This window comes from Symphodus melops (assembly GCF_947650265.1).
Source record: "Symphodus melops genome assembly, chromosome: 5".
Classification (NCBI taxonomy): Eukaryota; Metazoa; Chordata; class Actinopteri; order Labriformes; family Labridae; genus Symphodus; species Symphodus melops.
Genome location: NC_136695.1, coordinates 21,307,574 through 21,320,402, shown reverse-complemented (window position 1 = coordinate 21,320,402; position 12,829 = coordinate 21,307,574). Strand labels below are relative to the sequence as shown.

General features: G+C 38.4%; 1 protein-coding gene and 1 long non-coding RNA gene across 2 annotated transcripts; one reads left to right on the top strand and one right to left on the bottom strand.

Moving 5' to 3' along the window:
- Window positions 1–2,732: 2,732 nt before the first annotated feature.
- Window positions 2,733–9,367, bottom strand: LOC306824322. The gene is made up of 3 exons (XR_013779129.1): window positions 9,280–9,367; window positions 3,905–4,056; window positions 2,733–2,945 (listed from the first exon to the last, which is right to left on the bottom strand). It is a non-coding gene; the product is annotated as an uncharacterized lncRNA (long non-coding RNA).
- On the top strand, window positions 6,979–12,353 carry LOC306824305 (uncharacterized protein). Its single transcript, XM_079344398.1, has 5 exons — window positions 6,979–7,955; window positions 9,256–9,862; window positions 10,581–10,834; window positions 10,971–11,150; window positions 11,275–12,353. Exons 1-5 carry the CDS (start codon window positions 7,260–7,262, stop codon window positions 11,482–11,484), a joined length of 1,947 nt encoding a protein of 648 aa, XP_079200524.1. The 5' UTR covers window positions 6,979–7,259; the 3' UTR covers window positions 11,485–12,353.
- The last annotated feature ends 476 nt before the right edge of the window (window positions 12,354–12,829 follow it).

The following is a 12,829-nucleotide window of genomic DNA, read 5'->3' as shown; positions in this document are numbered from 1 at the left end:
CTTGTACTTCACTTGTTACCACTACATGTCAATGAAGAGTTTCCATTGTACAAAATATTTCACTCCACTTCCTGTACTGTTTCTAACTTTGCATATCCAGGTAATAGAAATTATAAATCCAAAAATATAATCACCTGAACTAGTCTGGCTTAAACTGCCCTGCATAAATTTATTAAAACTACAGCCTATTTGTAACACATTAAAGTGACGTGACACACGAACTCATTCAAAATGATTATCCAGCTACATCAAGTTTTAAATTTTTGTTCTTGCCAGTTATACTTCAGGAACTTTATTTTTATTTATTTTTTCAACCTTTTCTGGGGCTTGATTTGTGATGGGAAGTTTTGCATTGTTGTATCATCACTTTTCTGTGAAATGTAAACAATAAATAATTCTAGTCATTTGTTCCTGCAGCTTTTTATTACAAAGTATTGGATAGTTGCTGTAGTAAATGTACTTAAATGCACAAGATGTATTTAACCAAGACTGTCAACAAGGTTTTAAAGGTCATGAGTGAGCTTCACATAAAGGTAATTAATAAATCACCCAACAGTAGAAATACTTAAGTCCAAGTCACTCTGCTACTACAATTTTAGACAGACAGACAGACAGACAGACAGACAGACAGACAGACAGACAGACAGACAGACAGACAGACAGACAGATAGATAGATAGATAGATAGATAGATAGATAGATAGATAGATAGATAGATAGACAGACAGATAGACAGATAGACAGATAGACAGATAGATAGATAGACAGACAGATAGACAGATAGATAGATAGACAGACAGATAGATAGATAGATAGATAGATAGATAGATAGATAGATAGATAGATAGATAGATAGATAGATAGATAGATAGATAGATAAATAGAAATTGTCCTTTTGTGTATAGTAAGCACTGTATGTGCTTTGCTGCATATATTACCTTTCACCACTAGAGGTCACAAGAAAGCCAAACATGCAGACAGCCCTGTGATGACCGCAAATACCCTGTTGGCATCATATCCTCTGGACAGGTTGGATGTGAATGACTGCGCTCAAAAAAGTACTAATGCAATCAATCTAAACAACTTAATTAATCCCCAAGGTTAAATCAGTTTGAAGCAAATATAGTTCAGTAAAAACTGTGTTGGACATGCAGTGTTTATTTTTGTCAGGCTTGTTTGTTTTCCCAATCTTCCCATTTCCAAAACAAATAATGTGCTCTTGACTTGTCTATTTAATGCCTCTAGGGAATAAATCAATTGTGTCTACTTTATATCCAAATTTAAATATTTTGGTTTGGTATAAATGTAATATATATTATAAGAGTAAAACTATTTTTTTTTAATTAAACCAAAGGTTAGGATTTTCTGCCTGTCCTTTTAATCATTATATTTTTTTGTGAATGTTTTGAGGTTTTTAGAAAGCCTTTCATTGCAAAGGTGTCACTTTTGTCTCTGTCTCATTTAATGACACTAATTTTTAAAATCCAATAAATCAATTTATTATTGGAGATGATAACAACCTTAGTACTCCACAATTAATTAATTATTATTTGCAGTCCTGTTGTACAAATTACAATAAGAAGTAAATCCTCAAATCAAAATCTCTATTTTAAAGGAACCATAACCTTAAAAATGCTGGTCCACTACTTTGAGTAATTAATTCATAATACAACATTAAAAAATAATATTTAGTCATACTTTAAGCTCACCTTTCCTGTACATATCAACATATTACAGCTAAAATGTAAAAAATGGAAATATTCTCCACCACTGTCTGCAAGAAAGGCATATATCTGAGTGAAGCTATGTCACCTTGCAGTTGGAGGTTGTATGACATCACTTTGCTGCAGTTACTTGTGTGGCTGATCTGCCACAGAGATACACAGAACTTATCTGTAAATCTGTGCTTTAAAGGTCAAAAGAGGAAGGAACAAATAATCACAAATACACACCTTTCTAAACATAGCTATAACAGGTTGATCAATTTAAAGGTCCCATTTTATGAAAAATAGACTTTACCATGTTTTTCAAATTATAATGTGTCTCTAGTCTTTCTACAAACCCCCCATGATTTGAAAAGTTTATCTTCCTCTGTCTTTTGCCTGCCCCACACTTGTTTTAGAAAATATGCGCTCAAAAAGGCTGTTTGGAGATTTTACTTTGTGACATCACAAACGGCAGAAATCCCTTCCCCAGGTTGATGGTACTCCCACAGCTAGCTGTTTGTTCTGCCCTCTTAGTCTGCCTTCTCACCGTAAACAGTTGAGCATAGTGCAAGCTTGAGCCACATTCCCTTCCAGAGGGGCGTGGTCACAGCTGACATTTAAAGCTACAGACACAGAAACAGCCTGTTTTGAGCAAGGCTGAAATAGAGAGATTTATTGGCATAATCAAATACATGATCAGATTGGATTTAAAGCACGACACTTCACAGACATGTTTTGGGGAGCTCTGATACATATTTCAACTTGTTGAAAAGAAGTATCATATGTGATCTTTAAACTTCATACTGTCAACAAAGCTGATAAAACTTTAAGCACAGCTCTCATGTTGTCAATCTACATTAAATATATGGTTAGATCCTCTGTTTAGACCTTGGCCTCACCAAATGCCACTTAAATGTCTTTTCAACTACTGGATAACCTAAACAACTGACATTCAAGTATGAATAAAAAGCAAATAAACATGTGTTTACTCAGCAGTAGAAGGCTGTCTGACTCTGGGTCCATCTTTTCTTCGTTCAGAAGACATGATGTCATCTCTTTCCATCATCCGAGCAGCTTCCAGTTTGGCAGTCATAACAGACGAGTGGGCTGAGCTTTGTTGAGTTCTGGATCATTTCATTTTGTGTGGAGGGAACAATTGCATCATCTGTGGTCTTGTTTCTTTGGACCTGATCCGTAAAGCTCTTTCAGACGCTTTGCTTCCTCCGGACCTAATTCACTCCTGATAAGTAGATTGAAAGACAAGAGAACTTGGCTCACATTGACTTAGGTAACACTAAGCATGACTCATCCACAGACCTCTCCAATCTACACACATATATATATATATATATATATATACCTTCATATTGTTAATGCAGGTATCATCAACAACTAAAAAAATGGTTTAAAATCACAGATAAAATGTCTTTATGTTCAGTTATACAAGAATTAATCTTTCGGATTCTCTTCCAAAAATTTACTGATAAGATATGTCCATCTATAGCTTTCATCGATTTAACACAAATGGCAAAAAGGAAATAGAAGATTTCCTTTATTTTAGAGAAGGTGAATGTAGAGAAATGCTGAAAAGCAGCCATTTGAACATTCAGCATAAAATGAGAGAAGACAAGAAATTTCCTTTTGCTACAAACATAATTGTTTATTTCCTCAACATAAAACATATTTTCTGACTTTCTTGAGTGAAACAATTCATCCAAAAGCAGTTACATCTTTTTCAGAAGTTACAAAAGGTAAAATCTGCTTTAACGCCAAAACTCATTACAAAAACCAATCGAGGACTACACAGTCTCAAACCCCGTTAAAATAAATGTTCTCTCTATATTCCAGGTTTACAGCATGTAAATACAGAATCCAGGTTGCCTTGAGTATTTACGTTTACGTAAACGTTTGTCTCAGAGTGCTTATGTTAATGTTTCTGCAGTTTTTTTTACTCCAGTATCAACATCCATCAACATGCCCTGTACTGTTGCACTTACTGTTCTTAAATCCCGGACATTAGGTCTGATATTATGTTTGAAATCAGATAAGCAGAGTCCCAGCAGAGCATAATAACAGAGGGCAGACATATGCCATTGTGTCTGAACTTGTTATCTAATGTTTTTTGTTTAAGTACATGTGCCTGATCCTGTTATTAACATGCCCTCTTCATTGTGTGAGTGCGGTGTGATTTTCTCTGACCTTAAAGGAACCATCTGCTGTTCCGTCACTGCTGCTCTGGCTGTCAGTCAAACAGGAAGAGACAAGACACTAATAAGGCCAATTACTCACATGTAGAGATCTAGGTGAGCTGTTTGACGTCGCACAGGAGGACACGAGCCAGCAATTGTTTCCTGGTACAGAGGACAATCAATTAGAGGTAAATTCTTTAAAAAGGAAACTTTTGTTATGTATCAGCACACAATCTTTAAAACAACTACATTTCCACAGTAGTATTAAGGATAGTAGAGGCGTAAGTAAGTGAAAAAGTCAAAAACTGTAGGACCGTGAAAGAGGTGTGGTCTTCTAAGAAAAACACAACAGAGCTGAAGAAGGGGTGGGGAGATAAGTAGAGACAATGAAGAAGGGATTGAGGCACTGAGCTAAATCTCTCTCAATCTCATCAGTGTGTGAGGGGGACTAACTCACTGCAAGTTCACAGAGTGGACACACAAGGTGCAGCCACAAGAACAGCAAGGTAAGAACGGAGTTCGCTGACTTTGTTTTACTGTAAGAGTGTGTTTATTTAGTTTGTGCATAGTTCAGCTGTTTCAATAAGAAGCACAGTGAGGCTGGTATGGATCTGAGTTATCTGATTACAATTTCAACATTATTTGGTTTTTAATTAAAGGCAGCTTTAGGCTTTGGCAAAAAAAAATGTATGAAGCTTCCTGCAAAGCAAAGGTATAGTTACTGGGGTTTTTAGGATTGCTTACTGGAAGCCTTTTTATTTATTCTTTTTTATCTGCATGTAATTTTGCTGTTACTGACAAGACTGCATTAAACTATCGTCTGCATACTCATCTGAAGCAGAAATGATCAATTCATTACTCTGAAAAATAAAATAGCTGGATTTACATCAATCATGACTTCAATCGGTAATACACAAATCAGTTTAGTTTTTTCAATTGTATTAATTTTTCAAAATTTCATTAAAAAAAGTTAGATGAAATACTTAAAATTGATGCAGAATAAAAATGGTGTGACCACGACTTCAGAAATGACATTTATTAATTTCAACTCAGGAGTCTCACTGAAAAATAACTCTAAAATAGTCCATGTGATATCTTCTTTCAAAAAAAAGTTTTTCTGTTGAGAACAAACAGAAAACATTTAAGAAAACTTAAAAACTAAAGACCAAATTGCATCCTTTTTTTTTCATTCTGTATCCAATCGTTATATCCTGAGGATGATGGAGAGCATAAGCAGAATCCATGAATTGGTTCGTTTAGCTTCACTTTGAATATCTTTTTATTGCATATTATATTCTGCAATCTTGCAGAATATAATATGCAATAAAAAGATATTCAAAGTGAAACTAAACGACTGAGCTAACTGAGCGTTGCCTCAGCATTATACAGGTTTAAGTATAAAGACACTTTAAGGACATGAACCATTTGACATTTATGTGAACACTATAAGAAAGACGATTATGTATGAGGAGGCAGTGAATGGATTCAAATTAAAGCACCCTTTTCTCTTTTTTTGTGCCTCAGTAAACTATTTGCCAGAGAAAACAACAATTTTCATGGATCTTGTAATGCAATAATACAATGATAATAATAGTTTTAATGCCATCCTTACTTTGTCATTGTTTACAAATAAAGAGCACTTAACATTGTAAGAGTCAACAGCTTTTTGATCAAAGGTCTAACTGCAGTTGTCAGGTTTTAATTGAGTACTAATCGCACTACTTAAATATCCACCTTGACCATCTGGTGCAGGGATGGTCCTCAACACGGCTTAACACACACACACACACAACGAAGCCCACTTATCTCTTGCTAAGGTAGCCGACAAACTGCTTGCAATTAGGTTAATTGAGAGACCTGTGGGTGGTAACAAACTTAAGACTAAACTGTGGAGATTGGGTGTGACATGGTTCTGTTCCTCGACCATCTGTCTCTCCCGTAAGCCATGTAAAGCACAAGGGAAGCTGCAGAGACATGACATATTTAAGTTCAAACATTGTAATGATCATTTATGAAGACGGGAACCAAAGTTAATTCATTTAAATGATTTTTAAAAAAAAAAGGAAATCTCCTTCTATAGTGTCTGTGGTTCAATAAAGATGTCAATGAATACACACACAATGTTTGTCATGCAACAGACTATATCTCGTATTTTTTTGCACTCTGTTTTATTATTGATTAAATCCACTAAATATTGTATGAACTTTGAGCAAAAAACACACACACAAAGAAACACATACAGAGTGTATGTGTGTCTTTGTGTGTGTATTACACACATTTTTAAAGGCTAGTCTCTGCGAGCAACAGGTGGCCAGTGAGGTTTAGCAGCCACCTCACATGTTTGCCATTTCTAAATGCCGACCCTGTATAATAAAGGACATGTTGCAGTGGTCAGAGAGGTCAGCAAGCCTTTATAATATAGACAGAGAATAAAATGTGTGTCACACGACTTTAGGACCATTCTGGTACCCAGATTTAAACAAAAGTATATTTACTTACTTTACAATCATGGTCAAACACTTTCAAAATAATATAATCCAACAGAGATTTTGACTGATTTTCTTTTGAACAGAAGATTAGATTTGTGTGTTTAATGCAGCACACTCTAGCCTTCTTCTCTAACTCAACACGTTTAAATTACCAACAAATGTCTCGTTGGCTTGAGAGGTCAGGATGTCACACCTCTGATTTAAACTACGTAATCCTTGTCTGGACACGCTCCGGTTCTTCTAGCACACACTAACACTTTGCAAGGTTACTGGTCAGACAGCTATTACCTGAGGTACTCATCCAGCATCACTTACAGTTTAGACCTGATTTTTTTGTATTTTTCTTTTACATCTGCCAGTCAAGCTTAAAGGCTTCCTTGTGTGTCATATTTAGATCAAGTAAATAAGTACTTATAACAGCAGCTAAAATCAACAACAACTATCACAAACTTTAGCTCTTGAAATCAGAACCAAAGCTGACCATGTCTGTTTGTATGACATTACTTAAAGACATTCTTAAAATCTAAATGTTTTTGTTCTAGATGATCTAAGTATTCGAAATGATTCAAATCTGATTTTTGTTTTACAGGTTCCGATCGCCAGCGCAAAAAGAATAGACAGAGAGAGAAGAGTGAGTGGAAGAGACGTCCAGTGAAGAATTCATTTTCTTTTGTGACAAAGAAAATACAATTTTGACGACAATACTGAGACTGCTCTTCAGAGATTAGAGGATACTTTGCAAGGAGTGATTTTTGTCTCCATGCTCCCTGATGTCTCGTTACAATAACATAGAAGTCAAACCAGCCATTTCCGTCAGCTGGCATCTCACATTCTGAAGCGAAGCCAAGCTCCTTAGTCTAACTGGCTGAACTTTGGATGAAGATCATGAGGAACTATCAGTCTCAACACCTGTTCCTTGTTCCAATGTGTTTTTCTGTAGTTCTCCTCCTCCTCCTTTCTGCATCTTCTACTTCAGGGTCTGACCTTAATTTTGGAGCCCACCCTCGATTCGTTTGCACTCCTATCCCCATCGATGCAGACCCTGCTTGTTCACCTGTGGTACCTCCAAGCGTAGGGGCTGCAGGGCCCAGCGGACCAGGCCATCAAAGTGCACCTCCCGCTGGATGGTGGGGGGCGAGCGAAGAGGCCAAAGCCACTATCCTCCACCTCAGGGAGAGCCTGGTTCAGCAGAAAGAAACCATCCTGGACCAGAGAGAGACCATCAGAGAGCTGACAGCCAAGCTCATCCTGTGTGAGGGTCTCACACAGGGCCCCGCTCCTCATGAGGAGCACCACGGGACGGCTTTCCACTCCCAGCAAGCAGGGGTTGGCGGCCATCACGCATACGCAGACAACGTGCACTATAGCAACCATCAGAGTCACCATGGAAACGGCAACCTCATACCGGACTCACTGCTGTACCACTCTACAGGGGGGCAACGATCTGATGGAGGGCAGATTAGCAGCAGCCAGGGGAAGGACAAACATGTGGCACCAGGGGACATCACATCATCACCGGAGCACATGGAGAGGATGTTGCAGGCACTAAAGGAGAGGCTCAACAATCTGCAGGTGAGACCATACAGCAGGAAACTTTTTCAACTAACTGTACATCAGGTTATTGTAGTCATAGAAACCTCTGTTTAAAGTATTTACATATTTAAAGTCTTGATTGCTTAGTGGTTGATTAATTTACAGCTGTATAAATATTATTCAATTTTCATGAGATCAATTTAGTTTCAATTTAGCACAACTTTTACAAAGAGTAATTGATTTATAATAAATGAGTTCAAAGTGAAAGCAGTACGCCTGAGGAGTTGTAGGGAAAGGAAGGCTTATAATGTACGGCATGCCCATATATGGCATTTCTTTGTTTAGAGGCATTGACGCTGCTGTCATTAGTTTCCCACAGAGGTATTTTCACTAAGTACTTGAGAGAACAATGAGTTACTTAATCGCTTAAAGCCTTTTATTTCATCAGCAAAAGAGTCACTTTGATGACCTTCAACGGACAACTCTGACCATCAATAGGATCAGGGGTGGACGTCACTGAGGGTGTCCGTAGCTCAGTCTGCTAGGGAACTGGAGGGATGCCAGTTGAAGTCCTAGTAGGGACCATTGTTGAGAATTTAAGAAGGGTTCCAGAGAGGTGCTAGTTCACTTTACTGCAGAAATGCACTTTTTGAACGCCAAACTGCCGACGCAATCTCTCATTATGCAGCCACGCGATCTGAGATCTCTTCATTTATTGAATATTCATAGGATCCTGTTTGTGCATGTGTGTATTCCTGGCATATGTGTGTGTTGCATGTTCACACTGTGATAACACTGTGAAAAAAGGTTAGAGTTGAACTGGCCATGCCCAACATTTGGTGCAAAATTAGAAGATATGGTCCTGTTTTCCTTTAATTAGTTCATGCTTCAACATTTTTTTGTATTTATCTGCTGTCTCTCCAACTTGGGTCATGATCACAGACAGATGTCATGAGCTGCTGAGAGTGTAAGGTGGGTGGGAGGAGTGCTGCGCAGGTCTAACATCAGCAGTAATTATTGTGATCTCCCTTGACAGACTGGTAATCAGGGCATGCACCAGAACAAAGCTTGGATTACCTGAGAGGAAGGGAAGCAGAAGGAGATACAGGAAGAAATATACACTAACAGCATACTGGCTATTGCCAGATTATAAGTGAATGTTAATAGCAGAGGAAACCCCACAAGTGCTTTCTGAGGCTTATAAATGATGGATAAGCAGTCCCATAATCCTTTGGGCAGGTTTGTGTTAATGCTCCTGTGGTAAACAGAGAGCCCAGGGACAAAGTAGCAGAAGGACTCTCTCTCACCTTGACTTCACGTTTTTCTCCTCTATCTACAGAAGAGAAACACATCCATCACTTACTCAAGCTCTCTGAAGGAACTGCTCCAAAGGAAGATCAGCGCCCTCGAACAGCAGCTTCACCACAACACCGCCGCCCTCAGCAGCTCAGCCAACCACCACGATGATGAACACAGCACCCACAGGGACGATGGAGACCACCACCACCATGATGATGATGATCACCACCACGATAGCACACACTCAAATGACCACAAGGATAACCACAACGACGGCAGCCACGGTAACAGCAGGGACGACACCCACAATCATGACAACAGCCACAATGACGGCCATCACGACACAGAGGGCGACCACGAGGAACATGAAGAAGACCATGAGTACCATGAGGGTGACCATGGAGATCACGGTGACCACGAGGAACATGAAGAAGACCATGAGTACCATGATGGTGACCATGGAGATCACGGTGACCACGAGGAACATGAGGACCATGATGACGGCCACCATGATTATGATGATCACCATAGTAATGAAGCAGACAGTCACAGCTATCTTTCACACACAGCATACAAAGTAAAAGGCCCAAGAACTGGTTTCCACTCAAACAAACTGGAAATGATGCTAAACCAGCTGCACCTCACAGGTACAAAACCACTGAGAAAAACGTTAAACTGTGAAACTGCATACAAGGGCAAAGACATATGTAGGGATTAACTGATACGATTTTTGAAAACATCAAGGGTTAAAGGTGTACATTTGAAGATCTGAATTGATCAACTTTATTTAATTTTTGTCACAATTGTTTTAATTGCACCAATGTTCAGAGCAAAACAAGAAAACCACTAACTGATAAAGGTTGTAAAATATGGATTATTTAAATACATGTTTTAAAGGGGCATACAACCACCTGCTGTAACAGAGTGTAGTGGATTTACATGCATACATTAGCATAACTAAATAACAATAATAATTACAATAATGAAAGCAAATGGTGTATTGGAATATTGGTCATATTTTCAGAATTGTCCATTTGAGGTTGACGCTTGAAGATAAGGCATAGAGATGATGAACATGTGTATATCATTGTCTATTCCTGAATCTGATGTTCGGGAGCTGGTTTGTTTGTTATTTGCTGTTGGCAAGATGAAGTAAACATTTTTTTTAATTTCAATTCATAAATCCTCGTGGAGAGGATGTACTTAAATAGCCTGAAGAAGGGATAACCTCAAAATGTACCGTGTCATTTCATGATGGTTTTGTTGAGCAAGCTCACGCGATACATTTTAGAGATCAGCTAGAAGTGTAATCACACAGAGGACCTACGGTCAAAAGTAAGACTCTATGTTTTTTTCCAAAAACAGGTTCCAGCAGGAAGACAATCAAGAGTCCCGATGCCTTCCAGATCAGCTTCCCCATGAGAACCAATTACATGTATGGGCGGATGAAGAAGACGCTGCTGCAAGAGATCTTCGCTCTGACATTGTGTTTATGGATCAAGGCGGGTGTAGGCCCCAGCCTTGGTACGCCATTTTCATACTCTGCACCAGGACAGGCCAATGAACTGGTGCTTATTGAATGGGGGAATAACCCTATGGAGCTGCTGATCAATGACAAGGTGAGAAAGATAAACTACAAGCCCAGCAGAACTCTGCTAACCTGAGCAGAAATAAGGACTTTATTTGTGTTTAACTTTTACTGATGTGTATTTATATCAAAGTCTAACATACCAATGTTCACTCTCCTACTTGTAGTCTGTGATGCTCCCCTTGTCCCTCGGTGATGGGAAGTGGCACCATGTGTGTGTTACCTGGTCAACAAGGGATGGACAGTGGGAAGTCTACCAGGATGGAGTGCAGAGGGGGTCCGGGATGAATCTCGCCCCCTGGCATCCAATTAAACCCGGAGGTGTCTTCATCCTGGGACAGGAGCAGGTGAATAAAGATTAATTCAATTTCCACAGATTACAGATGCAGAAAATGTTTGAACATATCACAGTTTGTTTGGGATTATGTTGTTTCAGTGGGCTGCTGTTAACCTGTTATCTTGCATCTTCAGGACACTCTTGGAGGCCGTTTTGATGCCACTCAATCATTTGTGGGCGAGATGTCAGACCTGCACATGTGGTCACATGTCCTTACCGCCAGTGACATCTACAGTTTGGCTTCCTGCGGCAGCCACCTCAGGGGAGATGTCATCGCTTGGTCAGAAACAGAGCTGGAGCTTCATGGAGGTGTCTCCAAATACCCCTTTGACCCCTGTCACTGAAAGGTTGTGACACCATTGAAGAACTCAAGAGATATCTCAGAACTTACAGAGAACATTCAAGACATATCAAGGAAGAATACAAAGCTTTGAGTTTCAGTTATTTCACGAATGCTATATGGAATTAATGCCTTCCTGTAAGAGTCTTCAGGGACTTTAAACAAAAGATTCAATCTGTGTCTACAAATACTGTGTAGGGACTTCGTGGTCTTGGGCCTTAGGTTTTGGTCTGTAGTGTGATTATATGCTAGATGTTTAATTTACACAGACAGATGCTGAATGTGACACATTGTCATTTTGTTTATGAGACTTGATACAGAAATGTCTGTGATGAAATGAGCAGACTAACACAGGTTCTGTATGTTTGTAGTTTGTAGAAATGTGCAAAAAATAAATTCATGATCTGGATACTCTTTTCTTAAAGGGTTTCCAAACGAAATACAGCTAATTTACCAAAGAAAATGTAGAATTAAATAGTGTCATCCTCCGTTGTTTTTAACACTCTGTTAGTTATAGATAAATTGGTGTTTTGATTTTGGAGAGAAGCCTAAAAAAGGGAATTCATTGCAGCAAACTTTGTTGGTTTTAAAATGACTTCACAGACTGTTGGTGTGATATTGTAATCCAGCAGTGCTGTTTTAACTAGTTAAAGTTTAGATAGTAAATGTGTTTTTTTTTAACTCTAAAATCTGAATACTTTCTGTGATCAAAGAATTTGCACTGCTTTTTTTTTTTTTATAATATGGCCTTGGCTGTACATTTATTATGCTGTATATAATACAAGGAATTCAGGCCAGGATACGATGTGATGTGTGATTTTTTGGTTTTTTTGTTGTTTTTTTTATGTTCCAACTGAGGAAATTAAAGTGTGAAAGTTTCCTGTTGTTTGCTTTGATTGTGAAGATCAACCCCAAACCTGAAAAAAAAACAGAGCTTTCCTGAATGTATTAATCATTACATAACTTAAGAGGCTACACAAATGTATTTAGATTTATTCCAAGAAAAGAGTTATTTCACCTCTAGTATCAAGTTTTTTTTTAAACTGCATCATAAAATGCAACACAGTGCAGTGACACATGGAAGGACGTAATTCAATTACAGTATGCCAATGAAACTTCATTATGAGCTCTAACTTTAGTCAGACACAGACAGAGCGCTCTCCCTCACAGTCAGTGTGCAGTAGTTTAGCTTAAAGCTAAGCTGTACCTGCATTCTGGATAGATCTAATATTTACAGTCTATAGTTTACTTTGAGTCTCCGAGCCATTTAAATGTGTTTTATCAACGTTAGAGTTTCTTAATTTGTAGACAAGTTTTGCTGTAAAAAAACAACAAAAAAACCCACAAAT

What these genes read in the sequence shown, in the direction of transcription:
- LOC306824305 (XM_079344398.1), top strand. Translation starts at nt 7,260, where the DNA reads ATGAAGATCATGAGGAACTATCAGTCTCAACACCTGTTCCTTGTTCCA. An exon ending in AGAGGCTCAACAATCTGCAG is followed by an intron (nt 7,956 to 9,255) that starts GTGAGACCATAC and finishes CTCTATCTACAG; the next exon opens with AAGAGAAACACATCCATCAC. An exon ending in AAACCAGCTGCACCTCACAG is followed by an intron (nt 9,863 to 10,580) that starts GTACAAAACCAC and finishes TTCCAAAAACAG; the next exon opens with GTTCCAGCAGGAAGACAATC.